We start from the raw sequence: 23,100 nt of genomic DNA, 5'->3' as shown, positions 1-23,100 counted from the left end.
GAAAAACCAGGGAATGAGAGGAATAAAATTACTTCCAAGAATCAAACTACTATATCAATAGTTACTGAGAGTAGAAATATACAAAGTTTACGAAGGAAAGCTAAACCACCCGTATTTGACAAAACCCTAACTTTTAGATATTTTCTTATCTACACAAATAGTCCACATGAAGGTGAATGATGCTCAGCAAGTCCAAAGGCGCAATGGGAGCAGCTGGAAGAGTCTCGGAGGCTTTCCCAAGCTGTGACACCTACATCTCGTCGCATGCCTTTTTAGAACTTCTCCAACCATTCTGCTGTGAAAAGTTTGGATTTACTTTCCTTGCTTCCCTGTGAAACACGTCAGAGGACACTTTATCATTTTAAGTTAGTTTTGCACCATCATGTCTTAGAAACTTAGGGGAGGCGAGGCAATATTAAAGGCTGCAATGAGATCGTGCTCCACCAAGGAGCTAGGCCAAAATGCAAAGTGAATTTGGCGGGTCACATCCTCACCTCCATGCCCCTCGGAAGGGAAAGAGGAGGCAAAAGAAAGGACAATGTCATAAAGCCAGGTAAATGGTGGCTCATGTCACTTTGTAACATCTACTTCTTCACAAAACTACGAAATCGAGGAGTTGGCTGGTGTTCACCGAGTGGCTTTTGAAAGTTCCCATCCCTGATCCTGTTCAGAAAGCAGATCCGTCTGAATGGCCCGGGGTCCCCGGCTACGGTGGACTGCAGGCCATTGCCCTCCTGCCCTGGGAAACCTTCCCGGGGAACCTCCCCTGTCCGCTCAGTCCTATCCTCCTAAATTGCTGGTTAAGGGCAGCCCGGGGGGCCCAGCGGTGGAGCACCTGCCTCGGGCCCAGGGCGTGACCCCGGGTCCCAGGATCGAGTCCCACGTCGGGCTCCCTGCGTGGAGCTTGCTTCTCCTCTGCTTCTTTCTCTTTCATAAATAAGTAAACAAATCTCTTAAATAAATAAATAAATAAATAAATAAATAAATAAATAAATAAATAAATAAATAAATAAATAAATTGCTGGTTAATTTCCAAAGTGTTCTGTAGCCTCCCGGTGGCCCACAGGGGGTGTCGGACTGTGGTGCGGGAGCCTAACCCCGCCCGGACTCTGCGCGAGTCCCTGGACGCTCCGGGCTTGGCACGGTCACCCAGAAAATGACGCTTGTCGCACATTTGCTAAATGCCCGTGGAATTTTTAAGTGTACGATCGGGATTGAAGCAGAAGCAGGCTTCTCGGACACACGGACGCACGGGGCAGGTACTTCCTGCGGGAGGCCTCCGGCCGGCGGGGGGAGGGGCGTCACCGAGGCCGCCTCGGGTCCCGCTGACGTCCTCCCCCCCCCCCCGGGGCTTTCGGGGCAGCCCAAGGGCGGTGACACTCGGCGCCCCCGCCCCCCATGCTCTGTGGCTACAGCCCCGCACCCAGCCCCGGACTCAGCCCCTAACCCACTCCCACACCCAGCCCAGCACCCAGCCCCGCACCCAGCCCAGCACCCGACCCCCACCCAGCCCCGCACCCAGCCCGCACCCAGCCCGGGGCGGCTGCAGGGCCGGGCTCGCGCTCCCCCCGCCTCTTCCCCGCAGGTGGCTCCTTCCTCCCCCCAGGCCGCGCGGCTCGGAGGGACCTGGCGCCCCACGCTGCGGGGGTCACCGCGACCTCCCCGCCCCCGCCCCGCCCCGCCCCCCTGCCCCGCGGCCGCAGCCCCGCCCCTCCCCGTAAGGCCCCGCCCCACGTGACCCCCGGCGCGGCCAATCAGCGCAGCCCCTGCGCAGTTCAAACCCGCGGCGCGGAGGACGGTTGCGCTGGGCCCGCCGCTCCCCGGCTCCCCCCGGCTCCCCCGGCTCCCCCGGCTCCCCCGGCTCCCCCCGGCTCCCCCGGCTCCCCCGGCTCCCCGGGCCCCCGCCCCCCGCCATGCCCCGCGGGGCGCGCTGACGGGCGGCATGGAGGGCCGGGCTGTGCCCCCCGGGCCGTACCGGGCCACCAGACTGGTGAGTGCGCGGGGCGGGCTGGCGGCGCTTCTCCCCGGGCTTGTCCGTCGGGGGGGTGGTGGGGGGGGACCCGGCCCGCGGCCCTGGCGCGCCCCGAGGGCCCGACCCTCCCACGGCACCGCTCCCCGCCCGGCCTAGCCACGCCCTCGGGCCTGGGCCCCGGAGACGGACCCGGTACCCGGGGGTGGCAGAGGGGGTCGGCCTGGGGGACAGCGGGGGGGGGTGGGGGAGACAGCCCGGGGGGGGACCGCCCAGGGGGGACAGGCTGGGGGGGACAGGCCGGGGAGGACACCTGGAGGGGGACAGGCCGGGGAGGACACCTGGAGGGGGACACCTGGAGGGGGACAGGCCGGGGAGGGGCAGCTGGAGGGGGACAGGCCGGGGAGGGGGCAGCTGGAGGGGGACAGGCCGGGGAGGGGGCAGCTGGAGGGGGACAGGCCGGGGAGGGGCAGCTGGAGGGGGACAGGCTGGGGAGGACACCTGGAGGGGGACAGGCTGGGGAGGGGGCAGCTGGAGGGGGACAGGCGGGAGGGGGCAGCTGGAGGGGGACAGGCGGGAGGGGGCAGCTGGAGGGGGACGGGGGGGGGGCAGCTGGAGGGGGACAGGCCGGGGGGGGGGCAGCTGGAGGGGGACAGGCGGGGGGGGGTGGGCAGCTGGAGGGGGACAGGCTGGGGAGGACACCTGGAGGGGGACAGGCTGGGGAGGGGGCAGCTGGAGGGGGACAGGCGGGAGGGGGCAGCTGGAGGGGGACAGGCGGGAGGGGGCAGCTGGAGGGGGACGGGGGGGGGGGCAGCTGGAGGGGGACAGGCCGGGGGGGGGGCAGCTGGAGGGGGACAGCCCAGGGGTGGGACTGGCCGAGGAACACAGCCCAGGGGGGACAGCCCGAGGGGCACAGCTTCCGCCGCTGCACCTGCTACCTGGAGGCAGGCGGTACCCACCTGCTCTGGGCACAGCCGCAGCTTTTAAAACTAGGCGCAGAACCACAGTCCGGCCGCCCCCCCCCCCCCCCCCGCCCACTGCGGGAACCAGGGTCGCCCCCTCCCCACCCCCCCGTCAAGAGCCAGCGGAACCAGGGTCGGGCCGGCGGCCGCGGCTGATGAGCAGCGCTCTTGTACTCCTCCGGCAGGGCAGGTCTTTGTGCGTGGACATGTTCAGTCCAAGAGGGCACAGTGCCCCTGGGTAGGGGCCCTAGAGGGTGACCTCACTTCCCTGAGCCTCAGCTTCCACATTGGTAACGTGGGGCTCGGGACGCCCACGCCCCATGGAGGACATCCCGGGAGGACACCGTGAGCAAGGGCCTCGTCGTCTGTGGGTCCCAGGCTGAGCCACAGCCCCGTAGGTTTCTGGGCGAAGTAAACGTAGCACGAGGAGGTGGGAAGGAAAGAATTCTGTGTTTTCGACTCAAATTTTGTGCCGTGGGCGTGGGGGCCCGTAGTTCAGATGAGTGATGACATAGCTAGTAGGGGCATAGTTGGGATTAGAGGGCAGAGGTCTTGACCTCTAAGATAGGATTTCTCCATGAGAGTGATGCCCCCCCCACCACTACCACCTTGGTGCTCCTGGATTATCGCTGCCGCAAACCTGGAAGTTTGAGTTATTTGAGGGCGATTTGAAAAATAGGAGTCTCTGTTTTTCAGATGTAGGTACATCACAGTGTGATTCAATATGCAATGGACTTAAAACTGACTTGATTTACCTGTGTGTTCTGTGTTCACTATTGGAATCTTCACATAAGAAATGCTGTAGTAAATACACAAGTATTTCAACACTAAAGGTTATTTTATCAGTAAAACTAATGCCTGCCATGATTTTTTTGTCCAGCATAGTTGTTAGGAACGCAGGTTGTAGAGTCAGTGGAGCCTGGGTTTGAATGCCTGGATTCGTCACTTAGCTGTGTGACCTTGGTCCAATTATTAAATCTTTCTGTGCTTCATTTTCCTTATGTATTTCCTTATTAGTACCTATTCGTAGAATCGTGAGAATGAAAGTGAACTAATGAATGTAAAGCAGTGTCTGACACAAATGCAACTAGCATTTTACTCATATTAGTTGAGGTTTAAAAAAAAAAAATATCTTCTCTGTTGAAGACTAAGAGGCAGGTCATTGCAGTCCTTCATTATTTGCAGGTTTCCTAAATAAGCCAACTAGCCCAGGGAGTGCTTTTTAGTCAAAAACTATTATAAAGAAACACTAGTACAATACTAGAATTAATAAAGAAAAATCAATACAAGGCACAAAATTTTCTGTAGTAAATAGGATGAATGATTTCTCATGAATTTTTATGATGTAATCAGATGAAATAAAATGATTTTCTTTGATTTGTTTCAAATCGGTAAGATATTCTTTGTTAATTTTAAAATCTATATATTTTCTTTCTGCAGTGGAATGAAATTACCACATCTTTCCGAGCAGGAATGCCTCTACGAAAACATAGGCAACACTTTAAAAAATATGGCAATTGTTTTACAGCAGAAGAAGCAGTGGATTGGCTTTATGACCTATTAAGAAATAATAACAATTTTGGTCCTGAAGTTACAAGGCAACAGACTCTCCAACTGTTGAGAAAATTCCTTAAGAATCATGTAATTGAAGATATCAAAGGCAGATGGGGATCAGAAAATCTTGATGACAACAGTCAGCTATTCAGGTACTGAACAGATAAATAATTTGCAAAACTGAATTATTTGATAAAATTTAACTCCACTTCCATAATACTTTTCCCAAAATTGCAGTTTTTTCGGAAGAAATAATGTCTTCTTTATAAAACTTACTGCTCTTAGTGCAATTAAAAGCACTTAGAAGTTAAAGTTAATTGCTATCATAAATAAATAAAAAAAAATTTAAAAAAAAGGGATCCCTGGGTGGCGCAGCGGTTTAGGCGCCTGCCTTTGGCCCAGGGCGCGATCCTGGAGACCCGGGATCGAGTCCCACGTCGGGCTCCCGGTGCATGGAGCCTGCTTCTCCCTCTGCCTGTGTCTCTGCCTCTCTCTCTCTCTCTCTCTGTAACTATCATAAAAAAAAAAAAAAAAAAGAAACCTTTAAAAAAAATAAATAAATAAAGTTAATTGCTGCACAGTTAAGACTTTTAAATGTTATATGTTAATAAAATAACCATTGGAACGAAAAAGAATGCGATATTATCACTTCTACATATTCTGAAGTCTATAACATTTCAAGAACAAATTGTTATTAACCTTTAGTTTCATAGATTTAAGAACCATTGGACAAATTTTCACAGGTCCTTGTATTCAAGTAACATACAACCTTATATAATCTAAGAATACATGTGGTTAAATAAATAATAGCAAATTTTTATTAAGGATTTACATGTATCAGAAGCCCTGCTTTACGATTTACATGTTTTCTTATTCAATCCCTGGATAGTTAAACAGGATAGGTATTAGCTCCTTTTTGGGTGCTATGAGATGAAGCCCTGAAACCAGGCTTCATTAAATCCTGTTAGATGGCTCTGACATAGGTTCCTCCACCTTGAAACACTTAGACCTTTGTCGGGTTACTCCCCTGCCCTTGCTGCTGTGCCTTTCCCCGTGGAGCCTCTTGACTGCCTCAGGCCAGCACAATTGCTTTTTCTCTCACGCACACGGGACACAGGTCACAAGGTCCTTGGATTCTTAAACCCCTGCATTTTTTTCTCTGCAAAATTAGTCCTGTTCAAATGAAATGTCTTGGAAGCTGATTCTTGCCTATGTATCAAAGATGATGTACGCTGGACAACTAAACTGCAATAACAAGCATATGGACAGTTCATTTTGGGTAACTCTACAAATCCGTCCTCTCTCAGCTGCTGCTCAGTGGCCTCTGTGAGCGCCTTTGCTGTTAGTCATCAGTTGGCTGTTGCTGGTTCTCAGGGTCCCAGGCTTACCTTCGCTTCACCTCTCTCCCTGGGCAATCTCTTGCCATGTCTTCACCTACTCTCCTTATAACTTTCAAACTTCCAACCCAAATATATCTCCTGGGCTTTAGACCCATTGTTTGCCCATTAGGCATTCCAGATATAACAGAAAAGTCAGTGTCATCTCTTAACCTAAATTTGTCTTCTTACGTCCACACCTAAGTGAATGGCACTGTCTCCCCTATAGCTGCTTTGATTCTTTTCTTCTCCCCTTTAAATGATATTTAATTAACAAACCATGTCTGTTGTACTGCTTCAGTAGTTCTCTATCTGTCCACTTCTCTCTCCACTCTGATGGTTCTTTTTGTTAGACCATTTTTCTCTCTTACCTGGAATTCTCTGTAATTCTTCAACTAGTCTCTCTGCCTCTAGTGTTTTACATTGATAACAAAATTATAAAGTACTTAAAAATAAACTTTACCAAAAATGTGTAAGGCCTTACCGGACAAAAGTATAAAATTATATTGAAGGTAGTAAGTGGAGGAAGATAGCCTGTTGATGAATCAAAAGACTTACTATCATAAATAAGTCATTTTTCCACAGACTGACATGTAAATTCAGTGCATTTTCATTCAAAACTCCATTTAATTTTTTTTATAGAGTTTGACAAGCAGATTCTGAAGTTCATTTAGTAATATAAAAGTTCAAGGCTATTTTGAGGTGAGGAGGGGAGAATTGCCCTATTTGATATCTGGGCTTAAAGCAATTAAGTACTAATAAAACAAACCCATACATATGGTTGATCCTTGAATAATGCAGGGGTTACAATTACTGACTCCTTGCATGGTTGAAAATCTACATATGACTTTTGACTCCCCCAAAACTTTACTAATAGCCTACTGTTGACCAGAAGCCTTATTAATAACATACATAACCAGCACACATTTTGTATTTTTTTTAAGAGTTTATTTATTCATGAGAGACACAGAGAGAGAGAGAGAGAGGGGGCAGAGACACAGGCAGAGGGAGAAGCAGGCTCCACGCAGGGAGCCCGATGCGGGACTCATCCCGGGCCTCCAGGATCATGCCCTGGGCTGAAGGCAGCGCTAAACTGCTGAGCCACCTGGGCTGCCCCATTTTGTATGTTATATGTATTATAAATTGTCTTCTTACAGTAAAGGAAGCTAGAAAAAAGAAAATGTCATTAAAATCCTAAGGAAGAGAACACTTCTATCATACTGTACTATAGACTTTTTAAAAAGATTTTATTAATTTATTTGACAATGAGTTTCTACAAGTAAGGATTGTTTTCTGAGATCTACATAGGTATAGTTAACACCTTGTACTTTGTGCCAACCACTGTTTCAGGCATGTTTATGTATATAATGATTCTCAAACAAGCCTATGAGATCTATACAAGCCATTCTCCAACGCAGCCTTTGTATTGTCACTCATCACCTAAGCAAAAGAGAACCTTCAACTGAGAGAGAGCACAAATGGGGAACGGCAGGCGGAGGGAGAAGCAGGCTCTGCACAGAGCAGGAAGCCCAATCTGGGGCTCGATCCCAGGGGCCTGGGATTGTTACCTCAGCCGGAGGCGGATGCTTAGCTGACTGAGCGACCCAGGCGCCCCTACTATACTGTAATTTTTTTTTAATTGTGTACAAATGAGCTGCACTGCTCAAACCCATGTTCAAGGATCAACTGTATATGGGAAATTAGTATAAGTTATACATGGACTAATACCTAAATATGAAGGCCACCTGGGTGGCTCAGCAGTTGAGCATCTGCTTTTGGCTCGGGTCGTGACCCGGGGTCCCAGGATCGAGTTCCACATCAGGCTCTTTGCAGGGAGCCTGCTTTTCCCTATGCCTGTGTCTCTGCCTCTTTTTGTCTCTCTCATGAATAAATAAGATCTTTAAAAATAAATAAATACCTAAATATGAAAATGAAACTCTTATGAAGGAATATAAAAAAATATTTAAAAAAATATTTTTAGGACTGTGGAATAGAAAGAATTTCTGAAATCACTAAAGACTTTTGCATATTTTTAATGTGTAAGGTACAATACACCAAACCCTATATTATGTATATTAAAAGTATAAAAACATGGAGCAAGAAGGAAATATACTAACCGCAAGTTAATGGCTTCCCTAAAAAAGAGAGAAAAATAGAAAAAGCAAAGAAATTCTTTGCTTTTTCAAAAAATAATAACGAAGTCTTTAGTAAAATGTTAGCAATTGCTCGATTGATGATTACATACGTGGATGTTTATATTGTCTGTACTTCTTTGTATCTGAAATATTTTATTATACTGGAACAGGGGGAAAAAGCATTATAATCAAAAAGAGTAACAGAGACAAGGCCTGGAAATCAGAACAGGCAACAAAACCCAGAAAATATTTATAAATTAAATAGCTTATCAAAGAAATCTAGAAAATGTAACTATTCTTCAACAGAATTGATCCAAATAACTCTGAATTATTCAGATATAAAGTTAAAATATGTATGTACAGTATAATAAGGTAAGTAGGAAACAAAATATTCTTTAAACGTTTACTGGGAAAATCGATTTATGTAGAATCTTTATTCCTTGAGAATATAAATAAATTCAGTTCTTTTTGTGATTTATTTTTTTTTTGATAAACAGGCGTTAAAAATCTGTTTCTGATCTCACGTTATTTAAGTGCATATTATTCTCACACCAGATTTCCTGCAAATTCTCCGCTTAAAAGTCTTCCACGAAGGCATCCAGAATTGAGAAAAAACAGCATAGAAAACTTTTCCAAAGATAAAGATAGCATTTTTAAATTACGAAATTTATCTCGTAGAACTCCTAAAAAACTTGGATTACATTTCTCCCAGGTAACATATCCATTTTACTAATTACTAATTTAAATATAATTACCATGTACTTAATTATAAAATCATTAAAAGTATATAAATCTTTGAAGCCAATACTGAAGTCTCTTAACCTACATTATTTTCCAAAAATATGTGTATAATTTTATCGTGCAACAATAGAACCCATAGGAATAATAATAAAAATGGTAGTGAAACATAGTTGAAATAGTATTTGTATAATTTAAGACTTTTTTTTTTAATTGATTTGAGGGTAGTAGGGGCAGCTACGAGTGAGAGCTCTATTACCGTATGTTAACATTATTTCTCCAGCTGACACCTGCTTATAGCCTCACAGTATACTGTTTACCAATAGAATTAGGAAATACTAGGAATTACACCAGCTCAGGATTTTCTTAATTCGAGCATAACCTATTAAACCAAAGTAATTTTTTCCAGGAAAATACAGAGAAAATGAACCATGAAATAATCCATGAAGATCAAGAAAACTCCGTTGATAATAGAGAAATAAGCCGAGAAGATGTTGAGGAAGTTTGGAGATCTGTTATTCTGCTCTAGTAAGCTAAAACTAAGCCCTAACAAAGTTCCAGAGGTGTTTAGTATGTTAATTTGACATTTTTATCAAGATATACAAATGCAGAAAGGCTTAGAATGTAACCCAGATGTGTTTCTTAATGAATATTCTTGCTGTAGTTCTAGTATAATAGAAATAGAATGTTTTCAGTGTGGTTTATTTTTTCTTTGAATCAAAGCTATAGCTATAGTTTGGGGTCTTATTTTGGAATCCTTTCAAGGATACTAAGATAAATATATTTGAAAATGGATACTAACTATAAACCTTGTAAGTTTGGTTTAAGAGAGAAATATTCTGATGTCTTTGTTTGCCATTCTTACTCTTTCATATTTATATCCTATTCCACTTAATTTTATGGAGAAAAAGAAGTTTATATTGTTTCTTCTGTTTAGCCTGCAAACCATTTTAGGCGTGCCATCCCTAGAAGAAGTCGTAAACCCAAAGCAAGTAGTTCCTCAGTACGTAATGTACAACGTGACCAATACAAGCAAACATGGAATAGTTATACTGCAAGACAAATCAGGTTGGTATCAATGACAGAAGTGGGAATCTTTTAAACTTGCCAACAGAGATTGCAGCTCTAGGAGGGGGGGCAGAGAGACTAAAAATATAGAAAGCACAATACTTTAACTGAGAGACCATCGAGGGGAGATTGTTGTTTTATCATAGGTGCTTTAGTACTCATTTATTTTTTAAAGATTTAATGTATTTACTTGACAGAGAGCACACAAGCAGGGGGAGCAGCACAAACAGAAGGAAGGGCAGAGGGAGAGGGAGAAGCAGGCTCCCCATCAAGCAGGAGCCCAGAGTGGGGCTCGATCCCAGGACCCTGGGATCATGACCCAAGCAGAAGGCAGGCATCTAACTGACTGAGCCACCGGCGCGCCCCTTTAGTAATCATTTTAAGGGAAAATTATTCATACCATTATTTTAGCTACTGAGTGGTATTTATGCATAAATTTTTGGATGGCAGGACTAGACGTCCACAAGGTATGCATATAAAAATCATTGATTAACTACATTTTAGTGAGGACCCCCAGTGTATCAAGCATTATGCTAAAGATTTAGTGATAAGAGAGAAATGGTCATGCCTTCCTGGAGCTTACATGAGTAGTTACATATAAATTTACGTGGTCAGGACATACATGCAAAACTGAGTTAACACACAATAAAATAAGCCCAAAGTCTCAAAGCTGATATTTTAAAGATTACTGACTTTATTACATATACTTTTATAATGTATTAATTTTAGGTATAAGGTGGAAAAATGAGGAATATAATTCAAGCCAGATGTGCTACAAAACTTAGCATTTCAAGAAATGGGTCAGTAAATCTCAAAGTGTTGCCTCATTTTTTTATGATCAGTTTGCTGCCTGTAGAATTAACTGCCATGCATTACTTGAGTTTTTTCCTGTTGGCAAGAACAAAAAGCAAAAACTTAAGAATTATGTTGCATATGCATCTGGCTCTGGTCCAGTTCCTTCTTTCATTACCTAAAATCACATACTTAACAGTATATTCTCTTATTCAGACTTTCTGTTTTTTATAACTGTAAACTTTTCAAGTAAAGTATGGCTTTTATGTTGGCATCAAAGAACTGCTAGATTTTATGCAGCATATTTCAGGTAGTGGCTAATGGAAGATTTAACAAGTAAGCGTCACTGTGGAAGCACCCTAATACTCAGATTTTTAATCCTGGTAACATGCATATATATATACATATGTGAGTATATGTGTTTGTGGGTATAATTAGTGTAAAGTTTTAATATACTATCAAAAATAGTGTGATTTACTAAACAATATAATTTTTTTTGTGTAGACGACCTTCCTCACTGGGTGTTATCTGCCATGAAGTGCCTGGCAAATTGTAAGTTAAACAAGCAAAATATGTATGTGTATATATATGTTCTCTATTCATCATATTTAATAAGAAGTAAGGGAATTTTAAAAATAATTTATAGAGGTCCTGATAAACTTAGAGTTTGCCAGTTTCTCTTGATGTTTAAAGGACAGTCTAGTGGAACTGATTATATTTCTGTGCGTGTGGAATATGCTGTAGAGTCCTTCGCTTTTTCTCTGCAGATGGTGGTTTTATAACTCAAGCCCATCATTTATGGCTCAGTTTTCATAAATCATAAAATCACAGGCTAGTGGATCTTAACGAACTTGTAGATGTAACCCACATCTGTTGCCTTAGTGAGAGTTCAAGAAGCAGCTTGTAGGTAACGTGGCTCTTAGAAGCCGGAAAGGTTCCACCAGAACTAAAGTCGCGTGCAATCCGCCTCAGCCCCGTTGCCACTTTACGAGGCTTCTGCACTGAAGTGCTTCATGACATGCTTGTAACTCCGTAAGGCCTATTAATGGGACTTTTATGTTTATGGGGGATAAAATGATCTGTCACTAATCAGCAGATCTTTTTTTTTTTTTTTTTTTTTTAGCATTTTGTTCATCAAGCTTTTTCCATAATGATCAGTGGTAATTGATTTTTGAGACCCTAGTTCAAGTACCAAACACTAATTGCTTTAAAATCTATTTTAAAATTATGCAGAAATATGTGCTTCTAAATCATCAAAAGTTAAATTTATGTGTTGATAGTTTTGTTACAAAAGGATTTTTCCAGTTCTTATGAAATGAGTGTTTTAATAATGTTCAAGATGGGTATATATTCCCTTGTTGTCCACTGGGTGTCAATATGACAAAATAACAGAATTAGTAGCAATACAGTAAATAATGTAAGTGAAAGGAAGATTTTATTTATCAAATTGAGGTTAAGATTTTAACTGTAAGGTCTCCTACCTTGGCTCATAGTTTGCCACTCAGATATTCACACTTTCAGGAATTTCTCTGACATCCCATGTTGAGGGATTTCTTTTTTTTTTTTTTCCTTCCCTTTCTTACTAGTCCATGTTAAACCTAAATGACACCAAAGATACAATACTAGATTCCAGTTTAACAACGTATCTAGCCATAGGTAGTATTTAGACTCAGTTATTATTTAATCCCCTATGGTAATCCTGTAACATATGGGAATCAGTGATTAATATATTCTCCCCAGTTTTTATCTAGAAGAGAAAGTAAGGTTTTTGAAAGTCTGATCTATAAAGAGTTATGGATTCAAACCTAGATCCTCTAACTATAAACTGTATTTTTAATTCTAGTAAAAGTGTTTGGTCTTAGAAAATTTTGTACTGATTATCAAATTTTTTTATTCTACATATTAATAATTTTTCTTATCCTCTTTAAAAAGATGTTTATTTTGCTCTACACAAATCCCTATCAGCCTTTAAGCTATTAAATGTGTAGGATTTGCTTTCTTTAATCCTTTTCCAGTGTGTCTAACATTTGTCTGGTGATACAGAAATTTGAAGATAGGGACGCCTGGGGGGCTCCACGGTTGAGCGTCTGCCTTTGGCCCAGGGTGTGACCCCGGGGTCCTGGGATCGGGTCCCACGCTGGGCTCCCTGTAGGGAGCCTCCTTCTCCCTCTGCCTGTGTCTCTGCCTCTCTCTGTATCTCCGATGGATAAATAAACAAAATCTTAAAAAAAAAAAAAAAATTGGAAGACAGAGAAGTTGAGTTGATTATTTGGGTTTGGAAAGGGAAAGATTTTAACTTGAAAGATAGAATAGTGACTCTCAAAGCTGAGTGTTTCACAGTAAAGAGGGAAGCCAGCCAGAGATTGATTCCTTAGGCAGTTTCATTCAGTTGATCGAACACACCTCGGAAGATTCTTACAGTGAAGATTCCCAGATCAGCTTTTGGAAACTACTAAATTAGTGAGCCAGAAGCTAACGTTTGTAAGTCAGTAATTATTAGCTTCACCTCTATGAATTCTGATCCGTACAGGGGAACTTCTATTATTAATAGACCCCAGAGCCCTGGGTCTTGCTGTCACTTTACACTGCTCTTGAGTTCTGGCTCAAGCTTTGCCACCAACGCCTCTTTCATCTTAGGCAAGTTACTCTGAGCTTCAGTTTTCTCATCTGTAACATGAGGTCAGATCTTACTCCTCAGTAAAACACTAACTAGCAGGCGTGATTCTTTCAAGAACACTAAGCTAATGAAATGGGAATGTAAAGACATTATCTAAATCAATGGATGCTTTGTGTCAGGCAAAATTTGTTCATGAAAATGTAAATTTACGAAAGATAAATTGGAAGAATTATTTGTATTATATAAATATTCTTTGTTTTATAAAATGAATTAAAATAAAATCTTATTAAATAACCTTAATGCTTTAAAATATATTTCAAATTTTGCCTTATATACAGTTTTCAGGTCTATAAATATTAAAATGCTAGTAGTTGCTTGCAGTGATTTCTAATGAAAACATAGTGAGAAAGAATGAGATATACACAACTCTAAAGTTTTGAATTGTGACAGAATTTGTTAAACTTTGCTCTCTCATGGGGTAAAGGTTTTGTACTTTTTATAAGTATATTTAAATTTTTATTTAAAATAGGCTTGTCTGCGTGGCTTAGTGGTTGAGCATCTTTCTGCCTTTGGCTCTGGTCATGACCCCGGGGTTCTGGGATCGAGTCCCACATTGGGCTCCCTGCATGGAGCCTGATTCTCCCTCTGCGTGTGTCTCTGCCTCTCTCTCTGTGTCTTTCATGAATAAATAAATAAAATTTAAATAAATAAATAAATAAATAACAAAATGAAATTTTATTTAAAATAAAATATATTTTACCTATTGTTTTTTGCTTCCTATTTCTTAGGGCCAAGAAGTAATGATCTGAATAATCCAACTTATGTTGGATTTGAACGAGATGTATTCAGAACAATAGCAGATTATTTTCTAGACCTCCCTGAACCTCTGCTTACCTTTGAATATTATGAATTATTTGTAAGCATTTTGGGTATGTATGTATTTTTACTTATTATTTAAATTTGTTTTATTAACATTTTCAAGTCTCCCATAATTTAAAAGATCTAAAAGTGTAGGTAACTATGAAGGTGGCATGCTATGAATTTTTTTTTTCACGCTATGAATTATTTTAAACTTTGGGAATACTTTGGTTCCTGTTATGTTGTTTTCCAATAATTCAAATATGTCATCCAATATTTGTTCTCCATATCATTTATGTGTCCTACAATTCACTTCATTTCTGACACTGACTACCTATCAAAGTTAGACCAGACGCCACAAGTTAGTGACAAAATCATCCAGTCCTGATAATAACCACCCAGAGTTAATGCAGACTCTACAGATGAAAGGCTCAGCTCCACAGAACTGCCATCCATTCAGGTACCAGGTATAAATGAGGTCCACAGGGTTACACACACTGCAGCCCAACTAACTACCAGTTTGGGAATTCCCACAACATTCCTTGGGCTTCCTAATTGATTACAACTCACAGAACTCTGGAAACTGGTTTATTTATTTGATGAGTACCAGTTTTTATAAAGGATACAAGTCAGGAACAGCCATATGGAAGGAGTATACAGGGCAAGATGTAGGAGTAAGGGCTGTGCAGAGCTTCCACGCCGTCTCCAGGAATGCCATCCCCCCAACCATGTCCATATGTTTACCAGCCCATAAGCGCCCTTAGTCTTGTTATTTCAGAGTTTTTATTGAGGTTTAATTACATAGGCATGATTGATTAGATCATTGATCATTGGTGATTGTGCTCATTCTTCAGCCCACATTCCCCTCTCTAGGGAGGTCTGAGGTAGGCTGAAAGTTCCAACCTTCTAGGCAAGACCAGCCCTAAGTTACCTCATTAGTATAAACTCAGGTGTTTTCAAATAGGTGCATTATAAATAACAAGAAACTCCTATCACTCTGGAAATTCCAATCATCTTATGAGCAGTATACCAGGTACTAGAGACAAGGACCAAATATGTAAGGTTTATTATATTGTAGTTGTCTTATGATTAAGCGCTTTCTAATACACATAGACTGAAACCAGTTATTGTTTAATGTATTTGACTCATAATTTAGATTGTTGAAATAGATTTTAAAGTTATTTATATCACAAGTTGGAAAACCTCTAGCCAGTCTTGCACTTTGTAACTGAATGTTGCATGTGTCCTATTTAAGTGGCTTCTGAATTAAGCAACTGCTATTTGTACTATACTAACAAAGTATACTATAGTGATGCTTTATTTTTTTTTTAACTTTACTATTGTTTTATTTTTGTCCACCATCACACAGTTGCATCTTAATTTTTGTTTCATTTCCTGGTAGTTGTTTGTGGCTACGTCACAGTTTCAGATAGACCCAGTGGGATACATAAAATCCAAGATGATCCACAGTCTTCAAAAATCCTTCGCTTAAACAATTTGAATTCCTTCAAATCAACTGAGTGTCTTCTTCTCAGTCTACTTCATAAAGACAAAAACAAAGAAGAATCAGATACTACTAAGAGACTGCAGATAAGTGATCAAGGATTTCAAGAAAAATGTGCTAAGAAAATGCAGCTAGTTAATTTTAAAGATAGAAGAGCCAGTGCTAATGATATAGTGGGAGGAAGTTGTCATAATTTAATAGGCTTAAGTAGTATGCATGCTCTGTCCTCTAACATCAAACCAAGGTGCTATTCTTTAGAAGGAATTACAGACTTACCAGGGAGTTCAAGTAAAGAGATCTTCAGTGCCTTCCATCAATCTGTTCTGAATATAGGACAAAATAATGAGCAGCTTTTAGAGTCTAAGATCAAACAGGAATCCCTAAGGAATCTTCATTCAGAGGAAAGTAATCAGAAGTCACACTCTGTTGGTTTTAAGAGAACCTCTACTTTGACTGTTGAAGACCAAGAGGAGTTGTGTAATGGGAAATGCAAGTCAAAACAACTTTGTAGATCTCAGAGTTTACTTTTAAGAAGTAGTACAAAAAGGAATAGTTCTATCAATATGCCAGTGGCAGAAATTATCATGAAACCAGATCTTGGACAAGGCAGCACACGTGTGCAAACAGCTATGGAAAGTGAACTCGGAGAGTCTAGTACCACAATCAATAAGAGACTCTGCAAAAGTACAGTAGAACTTTCAGAAAATTCTTTACCTCCAGCTGCTTCTGTGTTGACTGGCACACAAAGTAAGGTTGATGCTTTCAATGCATGTGATATTAACGTTTAGTGTTTACTAACTGTTCTGTTTGCCTGTCTTTTCTTCTCTGAAACTGCTTTATATTTTTCCTGCAAAAGGAAAAGTTTTTCTTGTAAAAGACTGTCATGGCACAACCAATATTTATTCTACTTACCTAAAGCACTTATTTTCTTTTACTTCATTTTAACTTCAGAGTCACTTCATTTGTAGTAGGTAAAGGATATTAATTAATATTCAAATAGGTCATGAAGAAAATAATGAGAATCTTACCATGCTATTGAGGAATGTGGAAATTTCTAGGAATAGTTAATTATTATTATTATTTTAGTATTTATATAACTATTCTTTATGTAATTGTGTTATGCTCATAGTGTGAAAGCGACTGGTGTCATTGATGATTTCTTGCGGGGGTGGGGTGTAATTTTGCCTTCTAGGTTTGCTGCAACCTCATTTAGAGAGGGTTGCCATCGATGCACTACAGTTATGTTGTTTGTTACTTCCCCCACCAAATCGTAGAAAGCTTCAACTTTTAATGCGCATGATTTCCCGAATGAGTCAAAATGTTGATATGCCCCCACTGCATGATGCAATGGGTACAAGATCACTGGTAAGTTGATTTCTTAAGGAAAGAATAAGCCCTGGTTCATACACTAAAAAAAGAAAAGAAAATCATCCAAAAGTACTACCTGAGTGGTACTGTGGTCTCAAAATCCTAGATTCTTAGGATAGATAGGCTCTTAAAAGTCTGTTTCCTACCAGCAGAATGTTGGTGCATTAATCCTTTGTGCCCACTATGCTATCCTTTCATATCCTGATCTTTATCTTGTCTGATGGCTTTGCCTCTTCACTCCTAACACTTGATAATAATTGACCCAGACTCTGACCATATTCCACTGCTTTGTGCCAATTCTGTTCAGTGGAGAAGGAAAAGGAGATACAGGCACAGTTAAAAAAGCATAAGGGCACCATACTCTGTGAAGGAGAGAATTAATAGGAATATTGTGGTAGTGGGAAAGTTGTATTTGATGAAATACATGAATTAGGGTAGCACATCACTGTGGGCAAGAAATTGGGACAAACTACTGTGAAGCAGCTTCAGACTCCATAAGAGGATGAGAGTGGAAGCATTTTATACAGATATTGATTGGAAATGAGCTTAAAATAGTATCTAATCTCTCTCTCTCTCTCCTTCTCCCTCTCTCTTTTCAAGAGCCGCCACTCCCTCGGTGCAGCTTAAAATGGTGTTGCTGCAGCGAGGAATCTGGAGCTGAGCTCTGTTCTCATTAGGGACGGCTCTTTAACGATGATAGACCCGATGTAAAGAGGAAGAATTATTCTTGGGTAATTGTGACACCATTAAAAAGCAGAAGAGGAGTTTGTAGGGGAATATATTTTAAGAGACATGATTAGTAAGGAGATAATTTCAGTTTTATACTTCTTGAGTTTGAGTTTATACGACATCAACTGAAATTTATCCAACAGACTATTAGGAACGTGAGCCTGATGAAGAAAGACCAGGGCAGAAGGCATTGTTTGGAGAGAGGTGGTAGTTGGAGCTTTGACAAGAAATGAGCTCTAAAGCTAGGAAAGAAGAATAAAAAAGCTGAGGACTGAGTCTTGGAAGGGGAGAGGTATAAACGTCTGATGTGTAGGAATAAAACCAAAAATATTTCAATTCAATACATGGGTTCCTCGTCTATTATCTACAAAATAGTTAAAACAGAATTCTGATAACTATTTTAGGATGAGGTATGTGTTTGTGTATATCATACTTCATGGGTAATATGGGTACGAATGAGAGTACATGAATTTTGAAATACAAAATTTATCCCAGGATTTGAAGATTCTTTATGATGGAAAATAAATATGCATTGTCTTTAAAGACTGATGGAGTAAGGATTAAAAGCTGTTTTCCAGAGTTCCAAGAGCTAAATGCTACCAACCTCATAACCACTAATGTTTACGTGTTCTGTTTTCTCCTGGCTTGTGTTTTATGGGTTAATTTAATGTAATAAGTCATTGTTCTTTAACATTCTTTAAGTGACATACCTATATGACACTAAGAGAACCCATGGTATTTACAATAAAATTGTGACAAAATTAAAGAAAAAATGAAGTCTTTTATGATCCTTTGGAGTTCTATTAAGGAAATACTTAATAAGTACTTTAAAAAGAATACAGATTCTTCACTTTCTAATGTAATTAACTGTCCTTATTTTTAAGCTGAAGCCTGCTTATCCCTTTATCTCAGTACTTCAGCATGATAGATACCCAAAAATTACTGATACTCTTATTTATTATATAAAGCCTTAGGTTTTTTGAAATTCATGTCTTTTAATATGTTTCTAGATGATACACACGTTTTCTCGATGTGTGCTGTGCTGTGCCGAAGAAGTGGATCTTGATGAGCTTCTTGCTACAAGATTAGTTTCTTTCTTAATGGATCATCACCAGGAAATTCTTCAAGTACCCTCTTACTTACAGACTGCAGTGGATAAACATCTTGACTACTTAAGAAAGGGCTATGTATGTATTGTAAATCTTAAAATTCTCTGCATTAGTCAGTTACAAGTGGCAAATTCATCTCAAACTAGCCTAATTAAAAAGGAAGACTTTATCAGCTCACATAAACAACCTCTAAAAGTCAGGAATATAGACAGAATCTAGAGACTCAAATAGCAATAAAGCTGTTTCTGTCTTTTCATCTCTTACTTCCATTGTGCTCCTGTAGTTAACAAATGGCTCTTCCACATGACACAGGGCTTGTGGCTGATTAAAGCCTTTAAGTCACAGACTTATATTTTTAATTTAAAGGAGAAAAGAACTACCCCTTCACCTACCAATTTGACTCTGACTGGCCCAACCTAGGCTAAATACACATCCTTTACATGATTGAGGGTGAGTGCGTTGGGGACAGCGCCATACTCTGGCTCTACATAGATTGGAAGGGAACTTGTTCTTCAAAAAAGTTGAGGACAGGGCACCTGGGTGGCTCAGTCAGTTAAGTATCTGACTCTTGATTTCACCTCAGGTCATGATCTCAGGGTCGTGAGATCAAGCCCCCCCCCACCCCCCCAATCGGGCTCCATACTCTGTGTACAGCCTGCTTGTCCCTCTCCTCTGCTTCTCCTCGCGTGCTCATACTCTCTCTAGCTCTCAAATACATAGAATCTTTAAAAAAGAAAAAGAAAGGGTGAGGATAGTGGAGCTGGAATGGGAAGGAACTATTACAAGAGGGAGAGGAGGAGAATGCTGAGTAGCTAAAAACAATAGATGTCTATTATATTCAATCTTTGGCTTCCCGGCATATATATTCATGTTTCTTCCCATAGGTACCATCCGAACATTGCCGTGGCTTCTCGTAATAATCCTTACAATTTCCTTCGGTTGTCAGCAGATGCTACAGTATTTGTCCATGCTCCTACACCTCAAAAACAGTAAAGGAATACTAACACTGTGTCAGAACATTAATGTTTTAAAGTGAATTAAAACGTCACTCTATTTTTGTTGTTTTGTAGTTAAAAGAATGAAATGGGCGGTTAATGGCAATAATGATGATGGATGCCTTTACTTGATATTTATTCTGTGCTAAGCACTATATATACATTATCTCATGTAATCCCCATTTTACAGATGAGGAAACAGACTAAGAGAAGCAAAATAATTTAATGAAGGCTACAAAGCTCGTAGATTGTGGGTCTTCAGATTCTGGGATTTATCTGTTACTCTACTGCATAATACAGTAGTATATTATACAGTTTCCCCGAAGTGTTGAATGTTTGGTGGCAAATCGATACTAAATCTCATCAAAAGAACCCTCAGCAAATAGGAACATGAACAGAATTAATAGACTTGGACTATATCATTTTGTTCACAACAGATTAAAAATCCTGGAGATGGACTGATTGTTCCTTTGCCAACGTATTCATACTGTAGACAAATTAGTGCTCAGGAGTTTGATGAACAAAAAGTGTCTACCTCACAAGCTGCAATTACAGAACTTTTGGAGAATATTATTAAAAACAAGAGTTTGCCTCTAAAGGAAAAAAGGAAAAAACTAAAACAGGTAAGGGAATGAATAATTTCTCAATCATGTAAATATTTTTCAATGTGCTCTTGCTGATTGTTATTTAATAACATTTAGAATCTAATTTCTCATTTTAATGTTTTAGATTTTAGATACTATATATATAGGCCACCTGTATAACCTACCTGCCTGTCTTTACTCTTTATCCTGAATAATAAAAATAGTAATAACAGATACTCTTTCTTAACTTCTAATGATTATAGTTTAGGTTAGTTTGGGAAAACAATTAAAACATTTTGATTATAATACATAGCTTTTTACTGGCTCATTTTTACCATTTAGAATGTTTATCTCCATCAAAATCCAGTAGCAACATGAGTCTGGCAAGTTTAATTCCAGATCTGAGATACTCAAGTAGGAAATATACTAGATCATTCTGACCTTCGTAGAGGTCACCAATGGGAAGGAAGAAGATCTGGAATTTAGGAGGAGAATACATCCCAAGAGAATCCTAGACCATTAATGCTAACTTGGATCTAAGAAATCTACATTATACCTTTCATATATGAGAAAGCAAAGGGAGGGCAGGATAAATTGAAAGGATTCTCACTTCTGAAATACATGTTTGAGAAAGGCACTGAATTCTTCTAAAATGTTGAACACTGGATTTCAGCTAGGATAATAAATGTAAAAGACCCTCTAATTTCGTACCTCACTTTTAAGTTTCAGAAGGAATATCCCTTGATATATCAGAAAAGATTTCCCACCATGGAGAGTGAAGCAGTACTTTTTGCTGACAAACCTACAATCAAACAACCTATGCTAATTTTAAAAAAACCAAAGTTTCGTAGTCTAAGATACTGAATTAAAAATCATGGTGTAATACTTGTGGAACTTTGGTAAATGAAGCCATATCTAAGAATCGAGCTTCTATAAAAGAAGTCTATTTATTAATAAGGTTTTTGTAAATAAAATATATATATATATATATAAAGAGGTACCAAGGTAATTTTTTTATCAATGTAAGACTGCTAAGAAACTAATAAAACGTCTCAACTGAGAGCAAATAACAAAAGTGGTACCAGACACTTTAACCAGAAACAAACAACACCTGTAAAAGTTGTTGTGGGATGTGCCAAAATTTTACTTACTTGAATTTTAAAGACTGGCATGTTCATCAAGATTAAGCTGTAATTCTGTTTTTAAAAGAAATTAACTTTATCTGCACATGTGCTTGTGAATATTGGCTAAAATACTAGTTGTTAAGGGGTACTTTTGTTTCTAAGTATAAAAATGTGAAGAATATTGGAAAATCCAGTGAATCCTCTATGCTAAATGTTGCATTCTTTTGTATACTGTTTTTCTACTTTTGATCTATTCACATATGTGTGTGTTTTTAAGATACGTGCATGTAAGTCTTCAATTTGCTTTAAACATTTATCTCAACTGCTTCAGTCATTCAGTTTTTCAATAAATATCTTTTGCAACCTTATGTTCATGTATGTACTAGAAGATTGTGGTGTAAAAGAAGGATAAGGCAATCGTGTATTCATTCAAAAGATATTTATGTAGCAATTACTATGTGCCTTTTATTTTTCCAATATGGAGAGACAGCGTTGAATGAATCACAAAAATCTCTTCCTTTATTTATTTTCTGATCAAGGGAGATGTACCTACCGGATACTTAAAATAACAATATATCCCCTGAAATCAAGTCGGGCAAAGGCCTACAGCTGAAGCCTGATCTCCTTAGTTATGTAATAATAGTTCTCTAAGCTAATGTTTTCAAACGGTTGCATGTTAGAATCTCCTGGAAAGTTTTAAGACTATAGGCTCAGGCCCTACCTTATATCAATTAAATCCAAATTTTAAGAGATGGTGTATAGGGATCAGTATTTTTCAAACTTTCTGGGAAATTCCAATATTCAGCCAACTTTAAGAATCAGTCTCTATAAACATTTTTATAAGCATTTAAGTAAATGCCAAGCTGCTGGCACACTGGCTTTATTTCATTGGAAGAAAATGCAAATTTTAAATGCTTATCATCTTACCACAAAATTATTCATATTTCTGCTTTGCTGACCAAGTACCAACCTGAAGCAGTTTTTCTTCCATGTTTTACTCCAAGACTGTTTAATATCCATTCCTTGTGTGTAAAGACGTGTACATAGTGTCTGGAATGTAATAGACACTTGCTATTCAATAACTTGATTTCTCAATGTAATGTGCTATATAAAAATGACAGTGTTTCGTTTGTAATTACTATTTTTTTATTAAAAACCTAGACAGAAAATGGTAACTGTTCTTTTGCCCTTAGCTATAAAGTTAAAGAACCAAATTAGATCTTTTTTCAAGGTGTTTGTATAATAAAACTTTTCCTATTTAAAGATGTGTAATGGGGCGCCTAGGCGGTTCAGTCTGTTAAGGTCTAACTCTTACTTCATTCAGCTCAGGTCACGATCTCAAGGTTTTGAGATCTAGCCCCACTTCAGGCTCTGCTCTGGGTGTGAGGCCTGCTTGAGACACTCTCTCTCCCTGTCCCTCTGCCCCTACTCTCATTGTGCTGTCTTTCTCACTCTCTGTCTCTCACATAAATAAATAAATATAAATAAATACATAAATAAATAAAATTTTTTGAGTAAGGATTTGTAATGTGAATTCTGTTGCATATCGAGGTAAAAATTGTGGAATTTATAACAATTTAATTTTTGTATTTATTGATATTAAATACATAAATATGTA

General features: G+C 40.0%; 1 protein-coding gene across 3 annotated transcripts; it reads left to right on the top strand.

The window, feature by feature from the left end:
• The first annotated feature begins 1,898 nt into the window (after positions 1-1,898).
• On the top strand, positions 1,899-22,994 carry DEPDC1 (DEP domain containing 1). Of its 3 annotated transcripts, XM_055341212.1 has the most exons (12): positions 1,899-1,990; positions 4,372-4,637; positions 8,552-8,708; positions 9,144-9,262; positions 9,672-9,802; positions 11,099-11,146; positions 14,000-14,140; positions 15,472-16,320; positions 16,766-16,938; positions 18,681-18,857; positions 20,212-20,397; positions 21,082-22,994. In XM_055341212.1, the coding sequence occupies exons 1-12, from the start codon at positions 1,943-1,945 to the stop codon at positions 21,220-21,222; spliced, it is 2,436 nt and encodes an 811-aa protein (XP_055197187.1). In that variant the 5' UTR covers positions 1,899-1,942; the 3' UTR covers positions 21,223-22,994. The 3 variants fall into 3 exon arrangements, with proteins under 3 accessions (XP_055197187.1, XP_055197189.1, XP_055197188.1); XM_055341214.1 differs by lacking the exon at positions 15,472-16,320; XM_055341213.1 differs by lacking the exon at positions 1,899-1,990 and having other exon boundaries at positions 4,549-4,637; positions 8,494-8,708.
• Positions 22,995-23,100: the final 106 nt, after the last annotated feature.

Source organism: Nyctereutes procyonoides, unplaced genomic scaffold (assembly GCF_905146905.1).
Source record: "Nyctereutes procyonoides isolate TBG_1078 unplaced genomic scaffold, NYPRO_anot_genome, whole genome shotgun sequence".
NCBI lineage: Eukaryota > Metazoa > Chordata > Mammalia > Carnivora > Canidae > Nyctereutes > Nyctereutes procyonoides.
Note: the sequence above shows the minus strand (reverse complement) of the source record. Positions and strands in the feature narration are given on the sequence as shown.